Below are 23,130 nucleotides of genomic sequence, written 5' to 3'. Positions count from 1 at the left end.
CAATGAACCGTCCATCACCCCAGGCCACTCGCTTTTACTGGCTTCCACCTACACCCAGAGCCGTGATGTACCCTGCTGTGGGCCACCCACATCCATGTGCCCACAGCTAATGGGGCCCTATGGCTCAGTTGCAGTGCAGCCATAGGAAGGTACATGACACTTCCAGTGCTGGGGTGGTGACCCAAGGTGTGTGCATGTGGGTCTGGCCCGTGCTGTGTGGTGGAGGGGGGCACATGAATTTGGCCAAGATGACACTCAAGTGAGGATGCTGCAGCTGGGATGGGTTTGTCACATTGGGTGGCTTTTGCAGGAAAACCATTCCCCTGACCTCCCTTACTCCTCCGCTGTGTGCCTGGAGATGCATTTGTCAACAGGAGGTCTATAATGACAGGAGGTGTAACAAGAAGTCAGGCTAAGCAGCGTCTTCAAGTATCTTGGATTTTATTCCTTGTGCTTACAGGTTCCTTCACATCCTCCCTCCTTTTCCTGAGACCAGCCCTGCAGCCCACTTGCACCCCACTGCCCTACCTGCACCGGGAGCTGCACTGCTGCTCTCCTGCTTCCTAATGAACACAGCAGCTTGGGAGCAGACTTGTGACCCTCCCAAATCACAGGGGCTGCGCCATGCCTTCTCTCCGCTGGGTCTCTAATGAGCCAGCTTCGGGCAGGACAGGCTCTGGAGGAAACTAATAAAGAAGAAGGGAAAGCAACAGCTTCAGGGGTTGTAAATCTCTGGCTTGACCTCACTAAAAGCACAGCGTGAGCCAACGGTTTGCAACAGTGGCTGCAGTCTTGGGGTCAGAGCCATCAAAACCCAGAGCTCTCCCCAAACCCAGACTTCTTTGGCTACCCAGGCACCAAGAAGAATTTTTTGTAGTGCCTATGAGGACTTTGACCCTGAACTGTGCCTTGATGATGCCTTGTTTGTCCCCAGGACTCACTTAACAGCCTTCCCCTACACCCCGGGTGTTATCAGCAGACAGGCAGAGCCACCCTCTGCAGTGACATGGGGAGCTCATACTCCTTTCTGCACTGTTTTATCTCTCTGCTTATTGCATTTTCCCTGCATATGCTCTTTGCTCCCTATCACACCATAAAAGCCACTTGATGCCAGCTTATGAACCCTGCCCGTTCAGGGCTATCCTGGTCTTGCACAAGACAAATGAAGCTGCTGATGAAATCAGCCTGGGTTGGGTTTTCACCCCTATTCTGAATGATGCTGAGTGAGGAACATCACCTCCAGCTGAGCAGCACCTGTGGGAAGTTCCCTAATAAAGCTCCTTCTCAGCCTCTCCCTGCTCCCAGGAAAGAAGGGGCAAGTGATGAGGCTGCAGGTAATGCCAAAGGCAGGTTGGGCAAGAGCTTAGAGCTGTTCAAGCTGCTCAAGCCTTGCCTGCCCCTCCTCAGGGTGTTTCAGTGAAGCTTTGCTGATAGCCTGTGCTGGGGCTGTAACTGGAGCAGTGATTCAGCCCTCTGTCTCCTTTCTGCTCTCAAGTAGGTGCTGGCGGATGGATGGGTGAGATGTGTCCCCATATCATCTGCTCACTCGGGGTCCCCGTGCGATAGCAGGGTGCGGTGGCCTGGCATCGATGAGGGGTTCCTCCTCTCCCCCCTGGCGCAGTCACTTCCTTTTGGCCGCAGCCCTGGCTGCCTCATGGGGCACCCGCAGCTTTGTTTGTGCTGGCAGGGATGGGCTGAGGATTTCTGACGTTTCCTGCGCCTCTCTGGGAGACACTGAGCGAGCCCACATCCCCTTCTGCTCTGCGCAGGAAGCCTGTCCTGGGCTTGCAGGGCACTGTGACTCATGGGGCACTCCGTGGGGTGAGACCTGCAGGGCACGAGGTGACCTAGGGCTCTGCTCAGTGCCCGGAAATAACACTGAAGCTTTATTTTGTCCCCTGTGTGCCAAGTGTGGTGTCTGTGTGCTGGAGGGGGTTCAGTGCTGCTGGGGACACCAGTGCTGCTGTGCCCCTTCTGCAAAGGGCACAGAGGCTGCTCCTCCCTGTCTGACCCCCAGCTTGTCAGCATGTCCCTGCTGCCCCGGTCAGCATCCCCATATGCCTGTCCCCCCAGAGGGGAGCATGGGCACAGGGTGGTGTTGGGGTGTGGGGACCAGCACCCCCAGGCTGGTGCTCTCCAGCTCCCACCACAGCTCTGTTTGCTGGAGGAGGGACCCATGTGCTTCCCTTCCCATGTGCCGGGCTTTGTGTTGGGTGTTCCTTAATTTTTATTGTTTCTACCTAAATCGCAGCTCTGTCAACACCCGCTGTGGTGAGGCGAGGTCTGTGGGAGAAGCGGGAGGAGCCAGCCCCAAAGTCACAAACATCACCATAAAAGTAGGTTCCTTTGGGCAAATTAAATGACCTTTGGGCTTATCACAACCTTATCACAACCATCAGGCTGAGCATTTCATGGCAGTCTCCTGGAATTTCAAGTTAATGAGTAGCAAAGCACTAGGACCACGTTGTCCTGAAGTTCGCCTTTGGGCTGCAGACCGAATCTGGTCATTTGGGAAGTGGCTTTGGTGTCAGTCCGATGGTGATAAGTGGCCTGCCCCCCTGGAAATTCAGTATAATTGAGGGTTAAAATACGTGGTGTGAAAGATCTATGGTATGTTCTGAATCAATAACAGCATCTTTGATACTTCATCCTCTGTTTATAATTCTGGAATACTAAGTTACTGTCAGAGCATAACTCCTTTGCTGATACAGGACTCTGATAGGGATTTCTCATTCAAGTTAATATGTCAGGATTGCTCAAGTAGTGGATGTCAGGGGTGAAAGCCTGCCAGCTAAAGCAGTTCATGGAAAAATGCCTCATTGTGTTTCCAGTTTCTTGAAGCAGGCCACTTAGCTGAGGTGTAGGAGAGCTCACAGCAATCTGAAATAAATGCTGTGACGCATGGCAATTAGAGCGGGCTTTGAAGTTATCCCTCCGTAAAGATATTGCAGCCACGGATGAAGGAGGGGTTTCTAACAGTGAGTGCACCCTTATTGTTAGCAGCTAAAGATCTAATTAGAATGTGTGTAACACGCATTAACTTTAAGAAGGTATTATTTAAAGCTGTTCGCAGGCAGGCAGGTCTCGCTTCATAACGTTTTGAAACCCAGGAGCATTTGTATATGCGTTCGTCCCAGGTTGTGCAATGGAGCTGCTCAAGAGTGACGGGCAGCTGCCTGGAGCCCTGCCTGCAGAGGTTATCTACCCCTGTGCTCACTGAGAGCTGGTTTGCAAACCAGGGTGAGCTGAGAGCTTCTCTCTGCCCTGGGGGGTGGATTTTGGCAGCTGTACGTCAGCAAAGCTTTCCTTTGCTCAGGGCAAGGCGAGGTGTTCCTCATCAGCAGGTCCCATGAGTGAGCTGTGGGGCCGTGCTGGGTTTGGGGGGCACCCACCTGCCCCACTGCTTTCCCATGGGATTTGCTCATGGCATCGTACTACCGTGCCACCACTGCATGAGAGGAAATAGATGGGGACGAGTCACCCTGGAAAGCTGATTCACTTTGCCAAAGCAGTGTGCTGTCACTTGTTAAGGTTGCAAACAATCCCGCTGTGCTCCCCAGGGATTCATCACCTAGCAGTGGAAAATAACATGGAAGCCTTTCATCTGGTGGAGCAATGCTGCTGCTTAGTTTCGTGAGGAGCTTCTCGTTCTCCACAGCTACCCTGGCCTGAATCCAAGCAGAGCTTCCACCTTCCCATGGAAAACAAGACAGTTTATGTGCCTCATTTCTGGGGTCAATAGGACAGCTCATCCTGATTATTTTTCATATCTTCTCCCATGGCTACTCTGATTCAGAAAGGCATTTTGATTCTAACTGGATCATAAGTCATCCTCTGCCCTGCTCACAGCATCAAAGCTGTGCTCCCATGCCAGTGCAAAGCCTGGCTCCTGACGCTGGCATTAGGAATGAGGAATCCTGGCATTAGGACTGAGGGTCGGCTAGCTGGTGCTGGCTTCAGAAGGTTGGCAGCCTCAGGGGGGTGACATGGGGTGACTCGGTCCTTGCCAGGGCTGCAGCTGTGATGAGTGGTGTCTGTGGGCTGAGAGGAGAAACAAAATGCACGGAGCAGGTCATTGCAGAGGCTGGCTCTTAATTTGAGCTTGCCATGCTGCAGCCACCCCAAACATGGTTTTGCAGAGTCCTCAAGGGAGCGCCCAGAGAGCTGCTGGGGCTTCCCCTCCAGCCCGGGGCTCATCTGCTCTCAATGGGAACAAGGAGCCCAGCCGTTCCCTGCACTCCCCCACAGCCCCTGTACCACCAATAAAGCCCAGGGTCCCCTCTGCTGTGCTGGAATGGAGGAGCAGCCTTGGTCCCTGACCAGCAATGTCATCATGGTGCTGCCAACAGACTCACTGCACTCATGACCTGTTGAATCTGTGGCCTTGCCCTTGCTGTAGTTGACGCAGGAGAGCTTTGAAGATCCCTCCTTTTCCTATCACCACCAAAGGAGACACTTGATGACTCTTCCCTATGGCTGAGATTACAAGAGTGGGTTCCCCAGTAAACTCATGCCATGTTTTGACATAAAACCACTGCAGCCCCTGCTTTAGCTTCGCTATTCTAAGAGCCATAATTTGCTATGACTGTTTCCAGGGGTTTTCCCTCCAGGTGGCCTGGAATAACCACACAGTGGGTAATCCATCCCTGGCGTGGGTCAGCACTGCTCTGCATGTGTCCTGCGGGAGCCTCGGGTCGCGCATAGAATCATAAAATCATAGAATAGTTAGGATTGGAAAGGACCTTAAGATCATCTAGCTCAACCCCCCTGCCATGGGCAGGGACACCTCACACTAAACCATGTCACCCAAGGCCTCATCCAACCTGGCCTTGAACACCACCAAGGATGGAGCATTCACAACCTCCCTGGGCAACCCATTCCAGTGCCCCACCACCCTCACAGTAAAGAATTTCTTCCTTAGATCCAATCTAAACTTCTCCTGTTTAAGTTTGAACCCGTTACCCCTTGTCCTGTCACTACAGTCCCTGATGAAGAGTCCCTCTCCAGCATCCTTGTAGGCCCCCTTCAGATACTGGAAGGCTGCTAGGAGGTCTCCACGCAGCCTTCTCTTCTCCAGGCTGAACAGCCCCAACTTTCTCAGCCTGTCTCCATACGGGAGGTGCTCCAGTCCCCTGATCATCCTCGTGGCCCTCCTCTGCACTTGTTCCAACAGTTCCATGTCCTTTTGATGTTGAGGACACCAGAACTGCACACAATACTCCAAGTGAGGTCTCACAAGAGCAGAGCAGAGGGGCAGGATCACCTCCTTCGACCTGCTGGTCACGCTCCTCTTGATGCAGCCCAGGATATGGTTGGCTTTCTGGGCTGCGAGCGCACACTGAAGCTGGCTCATGTTCATTTTCTCATTGACCAACACCCCCAAGTCCTTCTCTGCAGGGCTGCTCTGAATCTCTTCTCTGCCCAACCTGTAGCTGTGCCTGGGATTGCTCTGACACAGGTGTAGGACCTTGCACTTGGCATGGTTAAACTTCATCAGGTTGGCATCAGCCCACCTCACAAGTGTGTCGAGGTCCCTCTGGATGGCATCCCTTCCCTCCGGCGTATCAACCGAACCACACAGCTTGGTGTCATCAGCATGAGAAAGCTGAACAAATAACCTGTGTTTAAAGGCTTGTGAAATACCTTCTGTGTCTGCTTAGGTCATCTTAGTGGAAGCTCATTTTTGCTTAGCCTAGCTTGACTGGGAAGCTCTTCAAACAAAACCCTAAAAAAGCTGCATGAATCTGTGCCTTGCCTTCCTAAAAACCAGGCCACATAAACCCCTCAGTTTTGATTATACATTTCTTCTGACAGCTCATGTTATCAAAAGCTTTAGGTTATTGTAGTAAACTCTGACCTGGAAAGCCCTTTAGGCCAGTTCTTTTCTTGGCTTTCCCAGCCTGCCAGTCCAAAGGGACATCCTTTGTCAAAGTACACATCAGTGAGGTTTGACCTAATTTGCTTGCATTTAGTCAGGAGCTGATCTCATTTCCAATTTAATTAAGTTTTCTTATGTTTCTGAGCATATCTTAAAGGTGCATACCAACCTGATATGCGACCCAAGGGGGATGAAGGTAAATTGGCTCATAGCAGAAGGATTTGGACAGCAGTTGTAAGAAAAACCAAAGCAGATTTTAAATGCAGGTTGAAATACGGCTCTTGAGAGCAAACGGTGTTATCTGTTCAGAAGAGAGGGCAGGTAACAGGCTTGCAACCGAAGTGGCAGGCTTAAAAATCCTCTTTCAGGTGTAAAAGTATCAGTGGGATGCTCTGATTTCAACTTTCAGCCTTTGTGTCCTTTCCATAGGAAACATGGCAGAGCTCTGTGCTCCCTGATTGCAACCCTGTGCCAGGATCTGGGGAAGGAGGAGATGTCCCCTGCCCCCCAGGCTTGCTCGCAGGCCTCCTGCGAGCGGGCTGTGCACTCTCTGTGTGGGGTGTAGAGCTCAATTCCCCTTTGTATCTCTGTGGCAGTTGTACTGCATTCCCCTTAACATCCTTGTAAACCCTGTTGTATCTACCCTTGCATCTCCTTGTTGTAACCCTTTGCAGCCATATTGCATTCCCTTTTTTATCCCTATTGCATCCCCATGGCAACTCCGTTGTGCAAATTCCATAGCCTCATTGCATCCTCCTTGTATCCCTGCTGTGTCTCCTTTGCATACCCCTTGCATCCATGTTGTATCCCTGTTTCAGCTGCATTGCATTCCCCACTGTAACCCCTTGTCCCCTGTCATGTCTCCCCTTGCACTCTCTGTTGCATTGCCTCTTGGACTGCTGCACCGCATCCCTGTTGCAGCCATGTTGCATTTCCTCTTGCACCCCCAATTGGAGTGGTAGTGCATTCCCTAAGCATCTCACTTCATCCCTATACATCTGCCTTGCATTTCCTCTTGCACCCTTGTTGTATCCCCCTTGTATTCATGTTGCAGCATCATTGCAGCTCCCTCCCATTCTGTTGTATCCCCTTCACATTCCCTTTGCACTCCATTAAAGCCCTCTTGCAGCCTCTTTGCATCCCACCTGCCCTCCTGTTGCATCCCCTTTGTACACCAAATTGCAAGTGCCACTTGCAACCCTGTGGAAACCCTATTACGTCCCACGATCACACCCCTGTTACATCAGTCTTGCACCCCTGCTGCAGCCCAATTGCACCCTCTCTTGCACCCCCACTGAAGTCCCATCACATCTCCCTGTTGCTGCTCTGCTGTATCCCCCCTTCCATCTGTTGTACCCCCTTCTTGTACCCCTACGGAAGCTCCATTATACCATCCCTATTGCAGCTCCATCGCGTCCCTCCTTGCACCTCCATTGAAGTCCCATTATATCTCCCCATTGTAGCCATCTTTGCAATGCATCCCCACTTTACATCCCATTGCAGCTCCCCTTCCAGCCTTCTGGTACCCCCTTCTACCCTCACAGAAGCCACACCATGCCCTCCCACCGTTCTATCCCCCTTGGCCCCCCACTGTGGCTCTATTGCATCCCCACCTTGCACCCCCATTGAACTCCCACCACTTCTCCCGTTACAGCTTCACTGCATCCCCACTTCCACCCCTCTTATACCCCTAATTATTTCCTTCTGGAAGCCACATTCCGTCCTCCCTTGCCCCCTCACTGCAGCCATATTGCACCTGCCCCTTACACCCCTATTTCAACCCCTTGCACCCCGTTGTATCCCCTCCACATCCCCCCTCGCACCACCCCCCCTCCCCCGCAGCCGGGCCACATCTCCGCCTCGCCGCGCTGCGCCCCCGCGGAGCCGCACCAGCGCGGAGGGACGGAGGGAGGGCGCAGCGGAGCCGCCGCGTTTCACCGCTCCGCGCTGCCATTGCGGCCCGGCCCGGCTCGGCTCGGCTCGGATCGGCACGGTGAGAGGCGGGGAGGGGGTGGGGGGCTGACAGTAGCGATGCTAAGACCGGGGGAGACGGGGGGAGATGCCGGGACGCCCTCCGGGCCACCCCGCTCTGGGTCCCAACCCTGGCATCACTGGGGGAGGGGAGGGAGAGTGGGCAGGTCAGGAGCGAAGCCAAAATACAAGAAATAATTTAAAATATATATATTTAAAATATTTAATCCATTTTCGTTAAAATTTCTGCCTCCCCAATACTCAGGAAATGGGGCATGAAGGGCAGCGGAGCGGCGTTGCATCTCGGCTGCTGCTCTTTGGAGGATGCCATCATTTTGCTGGAGGAGGATACTTTGGGGCAGAGGGGATACTGTGTGCTGGGAGAGGGGACCTGGAGGTGGTCCCTGGTACCTCTACCCCATCCCTCCCCCCCAGAGAGGGCTGAGTCCGAGTGCACTCGTGACATGAGCTGTGCCGTGCATCCTCTGCTGTGTGCGTGTGCGGCAGGATGGGGATGGTGTCAGGAAGCAGGACGGGCATGGGATGAGTTTGTAACCCGGCAGCTGGCTGGTGGCACAGCCTGCTCCGGGTGTGCTTCTCAGCCGCCTTGTCCCCAGGCTGGCTGGCAGTGACACTGATGGCTTGTCCCGGCTTGTCCCGAGCTTGGAGTGCAGCAGCAGTGATGGGGACCAGCCCAGCTCACATTAGAGCCATGTTGCACAGATACACTCAGGTTAGAGATGCACGTCTTGTGAAACAGCGCTGCAGAAATAATGATCTCATTTCTGCCATCTATAAATAAATGAAGGTGAAAGGACATGTTTCCTACTCCCAGCCCTCTGGAGGCTGGATTAAGATTGAGAGCTGGCCAGCTGATGGACAGAGATCTTTTAAATATTAATAGATCTTAAATTATAACTTCACTGTGACTCTCATCTAAGAGGTCGTGGTACAAAATATACCACTGAGGAACTTGGTAATATCAGTTATGTTGTTGTTTATAGTCAATATTATTTTTCCGGCTGTTGAGGATGCCAAGGGGGAAGTGGATTCCAAGGGAAATGGCTCACTTGCAGGTTTTGGGTTTTTCTTACACAATTAGCTGTGTGAGCTGGAGTTTCTGGGGGCCCCATCTCAGACACTGAAGCCTCCTGTTAGCACCTGTCCTGGGTCCATCCCGTTACCTGAGGTGGCTTGCTTGGGGGCTCCTCCATTCAGGTGGGATGCAGGGGCTGTGACTCAGATGCTGGTGTGAGAACTGCTGCTCCTGGTTCAGCATCTGCCCTGTCAGGTGCTCATCCTGCTTGGCGTTATCGCCACAGGGATCACAGCAATTATCAGACTTGTCTAACTGATGTTTGTGAGTTAATTTATGAGGTGCTCCGAGATCCTTCCAAGAAGAAGTAGCAATGCTTGGGGCCATCTGCTGTAACTCTTGGTCACAAGGCACCTCCAAGTGATGGATGAGCTGTAGTCTGAAGACTCACAGTTGTTACCATGGTGTCACTTTTAAGCCTATGATGTCTCTCTAGCTGGTAGCAAAGGATCGTGCTTGGGGCAGTGTTGCCCACTCCTGTTCCTGGTACCTGGTGCAGCAGGGAGGGTGATCAGTGCCTATGCAAAGCACCATCACAGGGGTTGGCACCGCATGGCTTTGTGAAGCGGATGTTCTCGCAGTGCTGCTGGGTACACAGGTGGCTTTATGGGGCTGGAGATGCTGAGGATTGGGATGATGGTGGCAGCCTCTGACCATGGAGCTGGGCCTGCTGGCATTTCCCTTCCGAGTGCATCTATTGCCATGGAGATTGGTGTTGATGCTCTGCCCATGCAGGAGGAGGCTTGGCCACACCATGGGGCTCCCCGGGTACCCATGGTCGGTGGAAGCCCCGAACGGGGCTGGCTGAGTACGCGTGGCCAGCATTGGATGCTGGGGCCCACGTGGTGAGCAGTGGCTGCCATGGCCCTGCCGGGAGCCCCACAGGGTGCCCCTGGCCCCACAGCCGTGGCACAGGGGATCTGTAGGGGGTTTTCTGCTTCAAAGCAGCCCTGGGCACTCGTATGGGGGGGCTCTGGTGCTCCCGCTGAGCTTCCAGTGTGATTTTCCACTGCCAAAAGCTGCTGGTGAGTTCAGGCCAGTGTTTTCCTGCCTCTCCAGTAATTTCCTGCAGCTGCGCTACGATTCAGCCTGACTTGCACAGCGAAGGCTCGGGGAGGGGAGGCACTGGAAGTGCTTGGAAAATTACATTTAAGACGAAGAGGAAGGAGATAGGAAGCAGCTTAGCTGGCTTTGTTCTAATAGCTGTAATCACCTGAAGTGCAGCCATGAGCCTTGTTTCGCTGGGGGCTGTGCAGCCCTGCCATGGCGGGGGCTGCTGGCACTGGCTTTCCCTGCTGCACCACGCTGGCTTTCGATTCATCTCAGATGGCAGCTTGCACTTTGTTCCTGCTTGGAACAAGTGCCCTCGTTGGGCTTTACTGTACAAAAGACCACATTTACATAAACAGGGGAAGGGTTGGTCACAAGGTGAAGATGAGGCGTCTTGAAGAGAAGCCAGTGGCTTAAATACCTTAAACTCGCTGTCCTCAAACTCGCCGTGTCACCAGCTACTGAGCCTGAAAGGAAGAGAAAAGCAGAAGTGTGATTTTAACCTTTTTTTTTACTCTTCTGACAGTGTTTTCCGACACTGCCGCTACCCACAGTGCACGGGACCTGTGCCGAGAGGAGGAGGGGATCTCTGCAAAGTAAGCTGGGCTTTTTAAAGGCTTTTCCCTTGTTTTGCTTTCCAAGAGCGGTGAAGGCGATGACCCAGCACTGGGAGCTGCAGGGGCTCCTGTAGCCCCGCGCTTTTCCTTAGCTGCAGCCTTCTCCTGTTACGGGTTGCCGATGGGAATAACGGCAATTTTCTGTGCTTCATTTCTTCCCAGTTTTAGTGACACAATGAAAGGCAGCAAGTGCTCTCAGGTGGGCTCCCGAGCCCCCTGCTTTCACATACACAGTTTATCTGTTGCACAAACCGTTCAGCTATGCAGAGATCAAAGATCATTCTGCAAAATGTTAATGAAACGAATAATGGTGTGTTGTCGGGGCTTGAAAAAGGAAATGAGGTTTAGCTTTGAAAAGGAGGTGCGTGGTGAAAATATTTACACAATTCCTCAGATTTCAGTTATTCCTATTTTCCCTGGGGAATGAGGGCAAACCTGGCTGCTGCTTCAGAGGTTCTGTTGTTTTAATTAGTCATGTGTAAGGTGGGGGATTGTGATGGCGTTGGAGGGGGAGAGGATGTGGCTGCAGCGATTCTGTTCCTGTTTCACGGCATAACATACAACATGCCACATACTGCCATGAGTCTTGCAGGAAGCAGGAATTAATCTGCCTGTCCTGGCATGGAAAAATGTGGTGGTGGTGATGGGGAGTGATGGCTGGTGGGAAACCAGGCATTGAGGAGGTTTCGTTTTATGAATGTGTGTCAGAAGAGCTAGTGCCGGGGAGAGGACAAGGCATAAGTTGGTTAGCAAGGGGAATTAGAGGAGATGTGTGTGCCACAGGGTTTAATCTCTTAATGAGAATAATATCTCCCAGCTGCTTGTGGTGGGGCGAGCTCAGGGACAAGAATGGCGTTGCATGAAGAGTTGCCCTTGTACCATGTGTCCTCTGCCTGCCTCATCCCCTGAGATTTGTCTGAAGGATGCTCAGGAGCCAGGAGGGGAGCCTGTGATTGACAAGTGCAAAACATCCATGGGGCAGGAGAGAGGATGTGGGGGTGGGGATGAGTTTGTCTCAGCTAAGGGCTAGTCACCGAAGAGCACCCTGCCAGGTTGTTTTCTTCAGCCCCCGAGCCCATTAATAGGCTCTACTCCCTTGATTAGTTCGTGCCTGTGCGGAATGGTAATGAGAGCCGGGCTCAAGCCATCAATTCTAGGTCAGTGGTTGTGTGCTGGGGATTTGGGACTGAGCAGGGGGAGGGGAACTTTAGATGGACACCTGCACCCAAAAAGAAATGTACAGCCTGTGTTATGCAGCGCTGCCTGCACCCACGGGGGTAAAGGCTGCCTGCACCCCTGGGGCACTGTGCTGCCTGCGTCTGTAAAGTGCCCCAAGCACCATGTTGTGCTTTGTTGCCCCAGATGTGGTCTGTGCCTGTTAGGAGGCCCATTGCGTGTTTGAGATGTGCTCTCCTGAGAGGTTAACATTGCAGTATCAGATCCATCAAGGAGCCAAAAGAAATAATTGAGTTATTAAAAGCGAAAGACTTTTCTGTGGTCCTGCCTGGTATCCTTTGCCTCTCACAGAGCTGCTTTCCTCTCGCCCTGGGAGCAGAGGGGGTGTACTACATATAGCATTGACTTGTCATAATTTCTGATGTTTAATGTCTGATCCTTCCCTAAATGCAGGCAGGTGAGGCCAGGCAGTGAAAAGCAGCATGGACCTGGATGTACTGAACATGTTTGTCATCGCTGGTGGCACCCTGGCCATCCCTATCCTGGCCTTTGTGGCCTCATTCCTTCTCTGGCCCTCAGCGCTTATCCGCATCTACTACTGGTGAGTTCTTAGCACGGCTGCTCTCATTTCAGCCCAGGGGTGGAATTACTGCTGCTCCCCAGCCGGTCCCCGTGCACACGCAGGCGCACGGGGCTTATTGCAGAGAGCCCGTGGGCAGCGAGGCGGTGTGGACAGAGGGGGGTGTTCCTGCCCATGATGGCGATTGCAGTGGGTGAGGTGGTGTTTCCAGGGGCTGCGTGGAGCTTTGAGCATCTCTGGAAGAAGAAAAGGGCATTTTCTCATTGCATTTTTGCTGCTGAGGTTTATGAGTGCAGGCTTGGCTGGGCTGCTGGCATCTTGCTGTCCTGCAGCAGGGCTCCTGGGCTGGCATGTCTCTGAGGATGACACCTGACATCGCAGGATGTGTCTGAGCTTTCCTGGGTTGTTTTCCCCAAGGACAGGGCTGTGGGTGGGAGAAGCATCGCCGCTGCTGCGGGCCCCCAGCCTGATGATCTTCCACCTCATCAATGCAGCTGTCAGCAAGGGTGTCCTTGGCTCTGCTGCGGGTCCCTGGGTTCATTTGCTGCCTCCTGGTTAACAGCCTCCTCGGCTGGCGGGGACTATTCCCTTGCTAGCAGTTACAGATAAGGCTTTTCTCATTTTCTCCCTCTCTCTGGGCTGCAGCAGCAGAGATGGAGTGATGCTTTTCCTTACCCCCTTGCATCTCATCCTTTCTGGTACCAGGAGGCAGGCACTACATCCTCCATGTTTCCATCCTCCTCTGTCCCTGGAAATCAGTGATAAGCGTGTTGGCAGCTTTCCTGTCTGGATTTGTTGCAGGGGAAAGCTTGACTAACGCTCCTTTCAGAAGCTGGGGCAGTGTCTCATTGCCTGGCGCAGGCAGCAGCAGGCAGCATGGCAGGCAGCATGACAGGCTGCCCTCACGTGCTGCTGGCAGATGGTGCCTCCTGCAGTTTTGCTTACGGGGTGTTTCCAAATCAAAGTGAGCTCCTGTGAGAGGAGGACATTAGCCCACCCCAGCGCTCATGCAGCAGTGTGATGAAGCCTGTTTCTAACGGCACATTTATTAGCAACTGTTTAATCAGAGCATCTGGAGGCTTGAGAGAGGAGGGAGATGGGATGAAAACCGCAGTGATTAGATCGACACAGGGGAGAATTTCTTCCCGTTGTGTGTCGCACGGGGAGGCCAAACATTGCTCTCCAAAGGAGAGCAGGGTCCTGACAGGGACATCTGGGCTGCCCAGGGCAGGTCTAGGTGGTACTGGGCTTGTCAAAATGTGTTTTTGTTTCCCTTTGGACATAGAAGTGGTTGGCGGAAGCCAGGGAGGACCCTGATGGGCTGATGAACCTGATGGGTTCGGAGGAGGATCGCCAAAGGGACGCTGCTGCACCAGAGCAGAGCCTTCGGAGATCTGCAGGCAGGGGTGGCAGGACAGGGAAAAGAAGGTGCAAAGGGCTGAGTTTTCAGAAGCTGGGTTGAAAGGGACATGAGGAAGATCCTGTTGCCTCATCCTTCAGGGTTGCAAATTAGGGGTGAATGTAAATGCACTGTGAGTAGGTAGGTCTGTGTTCAGCTGAGGAGGGAGTGTGTGAGTGGAGATCAGCAGGGATGTTTTCTTTTGAAGCGTAAGGTCCCTCATCTCTCTTTCTTCCAGCATTTCTGGAAGGATCAGCTTCTTGCAGGAATAACTGCAATGTTGTGCGTGTAAATGGGCTTCTCTTTTCTTTGGGTCATCGGAAAAAGAAGAGTGGGCTTGCCCTTCCCTCTTCCTTTCCTGTTTGCTTCTTTCTGAGTCACCTTTGTGGGGGGAAAGTCTTTGTGTTTCCCCATCAGCAGAGGCAGGAGAGAGGGCATGCAGCATTCCTTGCTGCTCCCCTCTTTCAGCCCCATGCAGCTGTTCAGCATCCCCGAGGGTCCCTGGGGACACTTCTCCCTTCTCCCACCACTCACTGCCCCTCTTCTCCTCCTTGCCGCTGCTCTGCGTGTCCTCAGCCGGCTAAGGCAAGGGTCACGCTGGGCTCTGTTGCTGGTGGCCTCGCTCCCTCCCCTGCTGCTAATGCGCCTCCATGACGTCCAGGCTGACCCCGGCCCCGAGCCTGCCTGCACTGCTGCCAGGGGTTAATCGGTTGAGCCGCTGCCGCTAAGCGCGTTAACACCTTGCGAGGGATCAGTTCAGCTTTGCACAGATTATTTTGCCTTCTCCTGAATTGATCCATCAGGATCAGTTGCTAAAAATGTTATCATCTTGCCCATCGGCAGTTTACACTGGTGCCTTTGAGGCGAGGGCTCTTAAGACACTTATTAGGGAGAAATTCACCTCTCCTTGTAGGACCAGCACAGAGCTGAGATGCTGCTTAAGTCCCACTAACTCCCTCTACAAAGAGATTATGCTAAAAGAGGATTGCACTATGCATAAGCTTTGAGTGGGCAGAGAGCTAGGACAGCCCAGCAATGTTGGTGACCTTGCTCTTGTGTCTCAAATAAATACTGGTATCACATATAAAAGTATTTGCCAGTATCTTGCCCATCAGGAGCAGTTGTCTTGAAAAGGTTTATGTCTGAGCACAGGGAAAATGCAGAGGAAGTGAGCCTGTTCCTCTGTCTTGGACTGCACATACACATCATGTGTCCAAAGTGTCACTGGTAATGTCTGTCCAGGTCCCCTCTGGGCGGCAGTTTCAGTGCATCCTCTTCAAGCAGGCTGCAAGCACACGCTGCAGGAGCCATCTGCCTCTGCTTTCAGAGGGACAACCTGGGCTTCCCTGGGGTGTTTGACCCTGTGTGAGGATGGTCCCTCTGGTCCTCTGTGTGGGTATGAATACATTTGAAAGATTGTATAGTTGGTATTTGAGAACTGGGTCTCTATGTTATTCCTGGGTAACACAGTTGTTTTGGCTGGGATTCAATGTGCTTGTCTATGGGGTGATGTTCTGCCACTGATGTGGGACTGTGTCCAAATAAACCTGTGACAGATCCACCTTACCCACCTAGAACAAGTGCCTCCCTTGGCCTGCCCATCCTGCACACTGCCTCCCTCCTCATATCAACCTTCGGGCATTTTCAATTTCAGGGTTGCTATTTTGGCCCATTTCCACTGCCAGATCAGTTGGTTAGGGTCTTTTTATAAGTTTTAAATAAACAAGAGTGTCTCCACAAGCCATCTGCAGTGCAGCCATGAGTAGCCAGCTGCCAGTTCTGCACCTGTAAGGGACACATGTAATCCAGGGACCAGATGCTCAGGATTAGTCCCAGTTAGTCTCAGACAGTCTCATGACATGAGCGCAACCTAACTGGCTTTAGCAAACTAGCAAGTCTGAGGCTGAGTTTGAACTTGTCACCTGGTTTGTATTGCCACTGGGTCCTGGTCTTGCCTCACTTATTGGTACTGTTTTCTCCTTGTTTCCAGGTACTGGCGCCGAGCCTTGGGTATGCAGGTTAGATATGCAAACTATGACGACTATCAGTTTTGTTATTCCTATAGAGGGAGACCTGGATGCCGACCATCCATCCTGATGCTACATGGGTTCTCAGCCCATAAAGACATGTGGCTGTCCATAGTCAAGGTGGGACTCCATTTCTAGCATGTTGTTACTTAGTGAAAGTTGATGGTCCTGGGCTTGGGGAAGGTGGGGACCCAGTGGTCGTGTGTATGGGATGTGATGATTGCTGTAACATTCTGGAAACACCATTCTTATCTCTGCGCTCATTGCTTGTTGGATCCCTTTCGTTCCTGCAACATGCAGAGCTGCTGGGTAAAAGCAGTATGCACCTGCCTCCTCCATGGGAAGCAAGACTTGGCCGTGGTTTCTCATCATGTCATCCTTGGTACATCAGCTGACTTACTGTGGTGCATGAGTAACCATTGGCTGCTAGGAGGAGAGCAACTCCCTGCTCCCACCCGTGGTCACCAGTTCCCATCCCTGGGCTTCGCAGCAGATTTCCTGCCCCATAACCACCCCTGGTTTGTTTCTGCAGTTCCTGCCAAAGAACCTGCACTTGGTGTGTGTTGACATGCCTGGGCACGAGGGCACGACCCGCTCGGCCTTGGATGACTACTCCATTAGTGGACAAGCTAAGAGAATACACCAGGTAAAGCCCCAGCATCGCATTGCATCTGCAGATGGATGCAGGGACTTGAGGGTTGTAGGGACATGGGGGATGCTGCCTCATGCAGCCCTGCTCCTTTCCTTCCCAGGCAGCCACAGCCGCCAGCCTCAGACCTTTGAGTTGCATTTCTCTAATGACCCCATGCTTGCTCTCCCCTAACAATGCTCCTTTTGCTCCCCTGTCAGTTTGTGGAATGCATCAACCTGAACAAAAGGCCCTTTCATCTGGTTGGCACGTCCATGGGGGGAAACGTTGCTGGTGTCTATGCTGCTCAGTACCCAGAGGACATTTGCAGCCTGACCCTCATCTGTCCTGCAGGTGGGCAATGAAGGGGAGGTGAGACAGGCAGAAGGCACACAGGAGCCGGTGTGAAAGTCCAGAGCAGTGCTGGAGGCACATGAGGCTTTTAGGCTTTTGAACTAATTTGTATTTACAGTCTGAAAATCTCTGCAGGGCACACGAGGAAATCACAGCCTTGTCCTGACTGCACTTCTTTAGGGCTTTGGAATTTGCTGCGCTGTGCTTTTGTGGGACTAGAGCTGGGACTAGGGCAAATGGCACAAGTCTTGTGCTGGAGAAAATGCCTTTTCCCTTTGATGGCAGGCATTTTACATGGCATGTCTGCAGCCTCTCGGGTCTGGAAGGGGAACCTGCAGCCTCCCCAGTCTGGCCTCTTGGGATCCCTGGTGTGCTGGAAGGCTGGGGCTTCAGGAGCCAGAGAGCTCTGTCCCCCCATGTTTGGGTGCTCTGAGTGGGAAGAGTGCTTGGTGGCTAGGTATGGGTCAGTGGGGTGCCCGTGTGACATGCAGTACCTCTCCATCCCCACCATCCCCTTGGCCAGGGGCTTGGGAAAGCCTGGGCATAACATGACGCAGGAGGCATGGGGAGCTTCTCTGCCAGGAAGGGCTTTGCTGCATCCCGGTTGTCATGGCAGCTCCTTCCCCCTCCCACACAAGGAAAGTGGCTCCAGATAAGACACAAGTAATGAGGCACAGTGAATGTTACCTAGCTACCAGGCTCTGGGGGTGGCAGGGTGGGGGTGGCTCCTCTCTGGAGAGGGGTTGGCTGCCTCCTTGGGTCTTTCTGGATGAAAACCGCTGCATGGGGGCTGCTGTTTGGAGTTAAGCTGCTGGGGGACTTTCCCCACAATGTGCCTACAGAAGGGGCGTCTGAAATTTTTTGTCCGAGCCTGCACTGTGGGAGGCTGGGTATGGGCAACACTGTTTGCATCTGCTGGCTACAGAAAAAATAAGTGCTATAGTTTTTGCCAAAGAATTCTTGAATGTCTACGGGGAATATACCTCGTGTTGTGTTGAGGGGCTTGGCAGTGTCAAGCCCTGGAGCATCTCTGGGTACACATTGAGGTGCTCTATGTACAGGTTGTTTTCCTTCCCCTCTTTTTCATTATTATGTATTTTTTAATGAGTGACAGGCAGCAGGCCAGAGGCAGGGATGAGGGAGGCTGGTACAACGATGCTCTGCCTCTGGGGGTCTCATATGGGTTTTAGCTCATGTCCCTTTCCTCCTTCAATGTAGGTCTGCCAAGTACCACCGACAGCAAGTTCATTAAGCAGCTGCGGGAGCTGCAGGAGTCCCAGCTCATCGACAGGATCCCTTTAATTCCCTCGACACCCGAGGAGATGGCGGACATGCTGAAGCTTTGCTCCTATGTGCGCTTCAAGGTGCCGCAGCAGGTGAGGAGCCCGGGCTGGCTGCAGCAGCTGGGAAAGGGGGGACTCAGAGGTGGAGAAGGGTTTGCTTCTCCTGGAGCCTGCACGATGGGAGGTGAGGTGGTGCCAGGAGTGCAGCCAGCACTGCCATTCCCCTGTCACCCAGGCGGGACACCCCGGGCACCACTTCCATCGCTTTCCCTTCAAACTCACTTTTCCCACTCCCTCTGCCAGTGCCCACTGAAATTCCTCCTCTCCCGAGGTCTTTGGCAGCCAGCTGGGATGTCAAAGGGTTTTTTTAAGCAAATATGGCTGGCAGGAAGCATTAAATAACTAAAGCGGCTGTTGTCCGGCTGGAGGGGGATTGTTTGTGGCTTTTTTAGCCAAAGTGATGGAAATGTTATTCCTCTATTGTCAGGGAAGAGGAATTTGGCGAGGCGCTGGCCATGAAGCTGGTTTTCCTTAGGAAGTCTGGGATGAGTAGATTGGAGAGTAAGAAAAAAACATAAGGGAACGCCCTTCTGGCAAAAGAATAAGAGAAGCAAGAAAAGCACAGTCATGGCTGAGGTGTGCTGCTGGCTGTGGGTAGCCGCCTGCGGGAGAAACTCGGGGCTGCATCATAAAAGGCAAAAATACTTGTTGCTGAAATACACATTACTTAAGCACGGTTGTGAGAGCCAGATGTGAATAGGAGGATGCTTGTGCAGGGGCCGGGCTGGGAACGTTGGGGCGGTGGGAGAATGGTCCCGGCTGCCTGCCACCCTCTTGGGTGCTCTCGGGAGCACTCAGCCCCACACAGGTTCTCCCCCAGCAGCAATCCTCTGCTCCCCTGCAGATTCTCCAGGGCCTCGTTGATGTTCGCATCCCACACAATGACTTCTACCGGAAACGTAAGTGTATGGCAGCAGCCCCTCATCAGGCTTTCCAGCCAGACCCCGGGGTGTGGGGACAGGCTGCCCCTGGCCCCATGTCCCTTGCGTGCTGCTCAGCCCCAGCACACCCCTGCTGCCTTGCTGAGGGTGGGAAGGGGCAACATCAGTAACAGGTTTGGGAATGTGCCTTGGTCGATGGTAGCAGTGCACTGCCACCCCCATGGGCAGTGGGGTGGCTGCTTCACCCTCACCCTCCCAGCTGGGTAAATCAGTGCTAATACCTACAAGGAGATGGGCTTGGGAGAGCGTCCTTCCACAGTGGGGCTTGGTGGCTATGCAAGGACAGCCCACTGGGGCTCTGCACATCAGGCTCTGCCTGGGTTTCCCAGTGAGGGGACACTAGCAGGGACCCTGTGAAAAGGGAAGGCAGAGCACCCCCTTGGTCAGACTGACTGTCTTCTTGGCCCCTCTAGTGTTCTTAGAAATCGTGAATGAGAAGTCCAGGCACTCTCTGCATGAGAACATGAGCAAGATCAAAGCGCCAACGCAGGTCATCTGGGGAAGGCAGGACCAGGTATGCAGCCCCTTTTTCTCTTTACCCACAGCACCACATTTCCATCTCTGCTCGTGCCCACCCACAGGGACACACTGTGGCACATATGTGTGGGGAGCTGACACATGTGTGTCCCTGTCTGTGTCCCCCATGCAAAGGGCTCTGTAAATACAAAGATGTAAGCATTTGCCATGACCCCTTTGCACTGAGCTGGCAGTCAAAAAACATCTAAGAGTTCCTGGCTGCATGAGGAGACCGACACCATGCAGCCTCCCTGCCCTATCCCCAGGCATGGGTACCATGGGATGGAGCCGGCATCACAAGGACTGTGTCCACATCCCTGCTCAGCATCTCACTTGAGCTTGCAAAGACAGCTCTGATGGGGTTTCTATGGTGTCCAGCAAAACCCAGCTCTGCCTGTGGGACTGACTATGTTTTCCTCTGCCATCCAGGTCCTGGATGTTTCTGGTGCCAATGTTTTATCGAGCGCTATCCCGGACTGCCACGTGTACATCCTGGAGAACTGCGGGCACTCGGTGGTGGTGGAGCGGCCCCGCAAGACGGCCAACCTCATCCTGGAGTTCCTGGCGCTGCTGCACAGCACGGACAACAACAAGAAGCAGGCATGAGCGTGGCGGGGAGCCAAGCACCCACGCTGGTCTTATAATTGTAAAGTACTGCAGCTTTGATAAGTTCTCAGGGATCTTGTATGAATCGGGTTGAATGTGCCAAAGTCCCTGAGGAAGGCAGAATCAGAACCACTGATATCTAAACCTATAGCACCGCCAGCACAGCGACCTAGGGGTCATTGAGCAACCTTCATAGATACAGGAATGGAAACAGAATCTCTCCCTTTTCTACTTAGAGATAAAGTAGAAATGAGCTGAAATCAGCAAGCGCTAACCATGCCGTGTGCTGAAGCTCCTTACGCAGCGGCCCATCTTTCCCAAGTTACCAGCACGTAGTTGTTAACGACTTTTACCTAAACTATGTAAGTGTAGGAAGGAGGAAGAGTCCTGGACCGAGACTTACAATATTTCTACTACTTAGAGTCCCGTCACGTTGCATGCTGCTGTGCTGTAAGAGAACCCCAGTGCTCCAGGCGTCTGCTTGAGTGCTCTTTGTGTAGCTCCTTAACTTGTGATTTATGCAGAAAACAACAGAAAACTTCATGCGTAGGAGTCCAATGACTGTATGTGCAAAATGTTTACACTTTGAGTGGGTTTTCTAAATCCCTGAACAGCTCCTGTGTATATGTAATGCCTTAATATTGCCCAGGGTACAGCGTCCATGCACAGCCTGCCTTGCCCATGGGATGGTTCCCCCTGAGGGTGAACATAGAGAGTCAAAACTTGGGATGCAGGTGGCATGTGAGCCAGAGGGATGGAAACGACCTGGGGTGATTTGGCCCCTGAGCCTGAGTCAGCAATAAGCCCATGGGCAGGGTGCAAGTCAGCAAACTCGGGCAAACTCTTGTCTCAGCTCTTCTATCACATCGCGCTGCTGAACACGTTGATGTAAATAGCGACTTTCTTAATGAATTCCATGAATTCTGTGAATGCCAGCATCACCAAAACCAGGCGTGAGGGCTGGAGCAGGCTGTGTGTGTGCATAGCGCAGGGGATGCGGGCTCCTGGGCTCGCTGGGTGGTGAGGAGGGGGGCAGCTCACCTGCGAGGCTCTGCGTGGTGGTGTGGGAACGTACGGTGTGCTTGTGCGTCCTCTGGATGGCTGTAACTCCTGAGTGAGTGAATTGTAGGTGGAAATGGGAGATGCAGACAAGGTACACTTTGCAGCCTGCAAGGAGACCGATCCTGCATCTCCCTGGGTGCGGACACTCACCACGGGTAAAGGGCTGGGCCTGGTCTTGGGCAGGACTCAGGCTGTTGAAAGGCATGGAGGTGCATGGGTCTCTTGAAGGCAAATCAGCAGATGGCATCACCCCCAGCACTCCTCGGCGCTGACACCCCTAGACCAGAGCCCCTCAGACCAGGTGCGCAGGCTTGCGGTGCTGACAACTGTCTTCACGACGTCTCTCTGAGGTCCCCCGATCTGTACAGGTATCTGAAACTCCCTGTCAGCTTCTCTGCTCTTTTCGAGAGAAGCAGCATTGTTCTTTTAGCAGATCAGAGGTTTGCTGTTATTGCTTGGTTATTGTTTCTACTACAGGAGTTGATCTAAAAAAACAAAATAAAAATTGCTGATAGTTTTATGTGGTAAAAGCCAGAAAAAGTTGTTTGGTATCTCTATGGTTTCTCATATGCCACAGATTGCTGTATGCAAAGGATTTATATGGCTATTAAAATCTAGTGATTGAAGGAGTTTGCTGTGCAATGATTATTTTTTCCTTTGAGGAATGGATTTAAGGTGAAAGAGGATAGGTTTTAATGATATATTAGGAAAAGGTTCTTCCCTGTGAGGGTGCTGAGGCGCTGGCACAGGTTGCCCACAGAAGCTGTGGCTGCCCTATCCCTGGCAGTGCTCAAGACGAGGTTGGATGGGGCTTGGAGCAACCTGGACTAGTGGAAGGTGTCCCTGCCCGTGGCAGGGGTTGGAACTGAATGAGCTTTAAGGTCCCTTCCAACCCAAATGGTTCTGTGATTCTATGAATAAGGGGGCTGTGGTGTGGCATGATGCACAGCACAGGGGACTTGCTCTGCTGCTTCTTTCCTCCCCACGTTTCTGGGAGATGCAGGTTTTGCCTTGAGCAATGGTGAGGAGATGGTGAAGAGCAGGAAGGCTCGAGGCTCATCTCTTCCAACACAATATAAATTTTGCTTTTTTTCCTTTTATTAAGAGGAGGTACCTCTAAACACTCAAGAAGCAAGATAGCATGGCTGCCACTTGTCCTGGCTGAGCCCATGCCAACCCAAGCTGACTCCGTAGCATCAGCTGAGCCCAGATCAGAGGCAGAAAGACCCAGTAATACTGGCAGCTGTTCCCAATAACCCTCATTTCCTGCTGGGAGCCATAAAAGCTCACACTCTGCAAAGGTTGCTTTCTTAGCACTAAGCCCTACAGTGAGCCCCAGCAATGGTCCAGGTAAGGCTGTGCTCCTGGGCTGTGTGTGGGGCTTAAGAAGGGGCAGAAGGTGCTGTTTCTCCAGGTGGTTTTGGGGGTCCTGTGGGCAGAACTGGGGGAGCCAAAAGGAAACCATTGGCTTCCAGTCTTGGTGAGCCTGGGCACTGGAACCTGCACATAGCCTGAGCATCCTGGCATGGCAAGAGAGAGAGGTTTGTCTTTTGTTTTGTTTGGTGTTTAAGTGTTGTTTTCCTTGTAGTTACATGAATAAACTGGGTCAGTACTGAGGATGGGCTGGGTTGCAAGGTTGAAGATGAAGAGACTCATATGAAAGCTAAGTAAGGAGTCAGCTCTTGGCTGTTATGGGTCTTGCCAAGACTGATTCACTGTATTCTGAGAAAAGGCTGCAAAACACAACAGGTCTGGCTTGCTGAGGAACTTAACGATGCCTTGGAGCAAGCTGTTTTTGTGCTGAGAATCCAGGTCCATGGTGGTGCGCATCACCCTGCCGCTGGGGTGTGAGTGGGAGCAGGAGGGCAGAGCTGGTGGCAGCAACT

The 23,130-nt window shown here is 52.7% G+C and overlaps 1 protein-coding gene across 1 annotated transcript; it reads left to right on the top strand.

The window, feature by feature from the left end:
- The first annotated feature begins 7,816 nt into the window (after window positions 1-7,816).
- Window positions 7,817-20,647, top strand: ABHD6 (abhydrolase domain containing 6, acylglycerol lipase). The gene is made up of 10 exons (XM_080625452.1): window positions 7,817-7,871; window positions 10,522-10,591; window positions 12,242-12,389; window positions 15,758-15,914; window positions 16,327-16,440; window positions 16,644-16,776; window positions 17,995-18,152; window positions 18,964-19,018; window positions 19,474-19,574; window positions 20,006-20,647. Exons 3-10 carry the CDS (start codon window positions 12,271-12,273, stop codon window positions 20,180-20,182), a joined length of 1,014 nt encoding a protein of 337 aa, XP_080481578.1. The 5' UTR covers window positions 7,817-7,871; window positions 10,522-10,591; window positions 12,242-12,270; the 3' UTR covers window positions 20,183-20,647.
- Window positions 20,648-23,130: the final 2,483 nt, after the last annotated feature.

Source organism: Psittacula echo (assembly GCF_963264785.1).
Source record: "Psittacula echo genome assembly, chromosome: 9".
NCBI classification, from domain to species: Eukaryota; Metazoa; Chordata; class Aves; order Psittaciformes; family Psittacidae; genus Psittacula; species Psittacula echo.
This window is presented reverse-complemented; position numbering and strand designations above follow the sequence as displayed.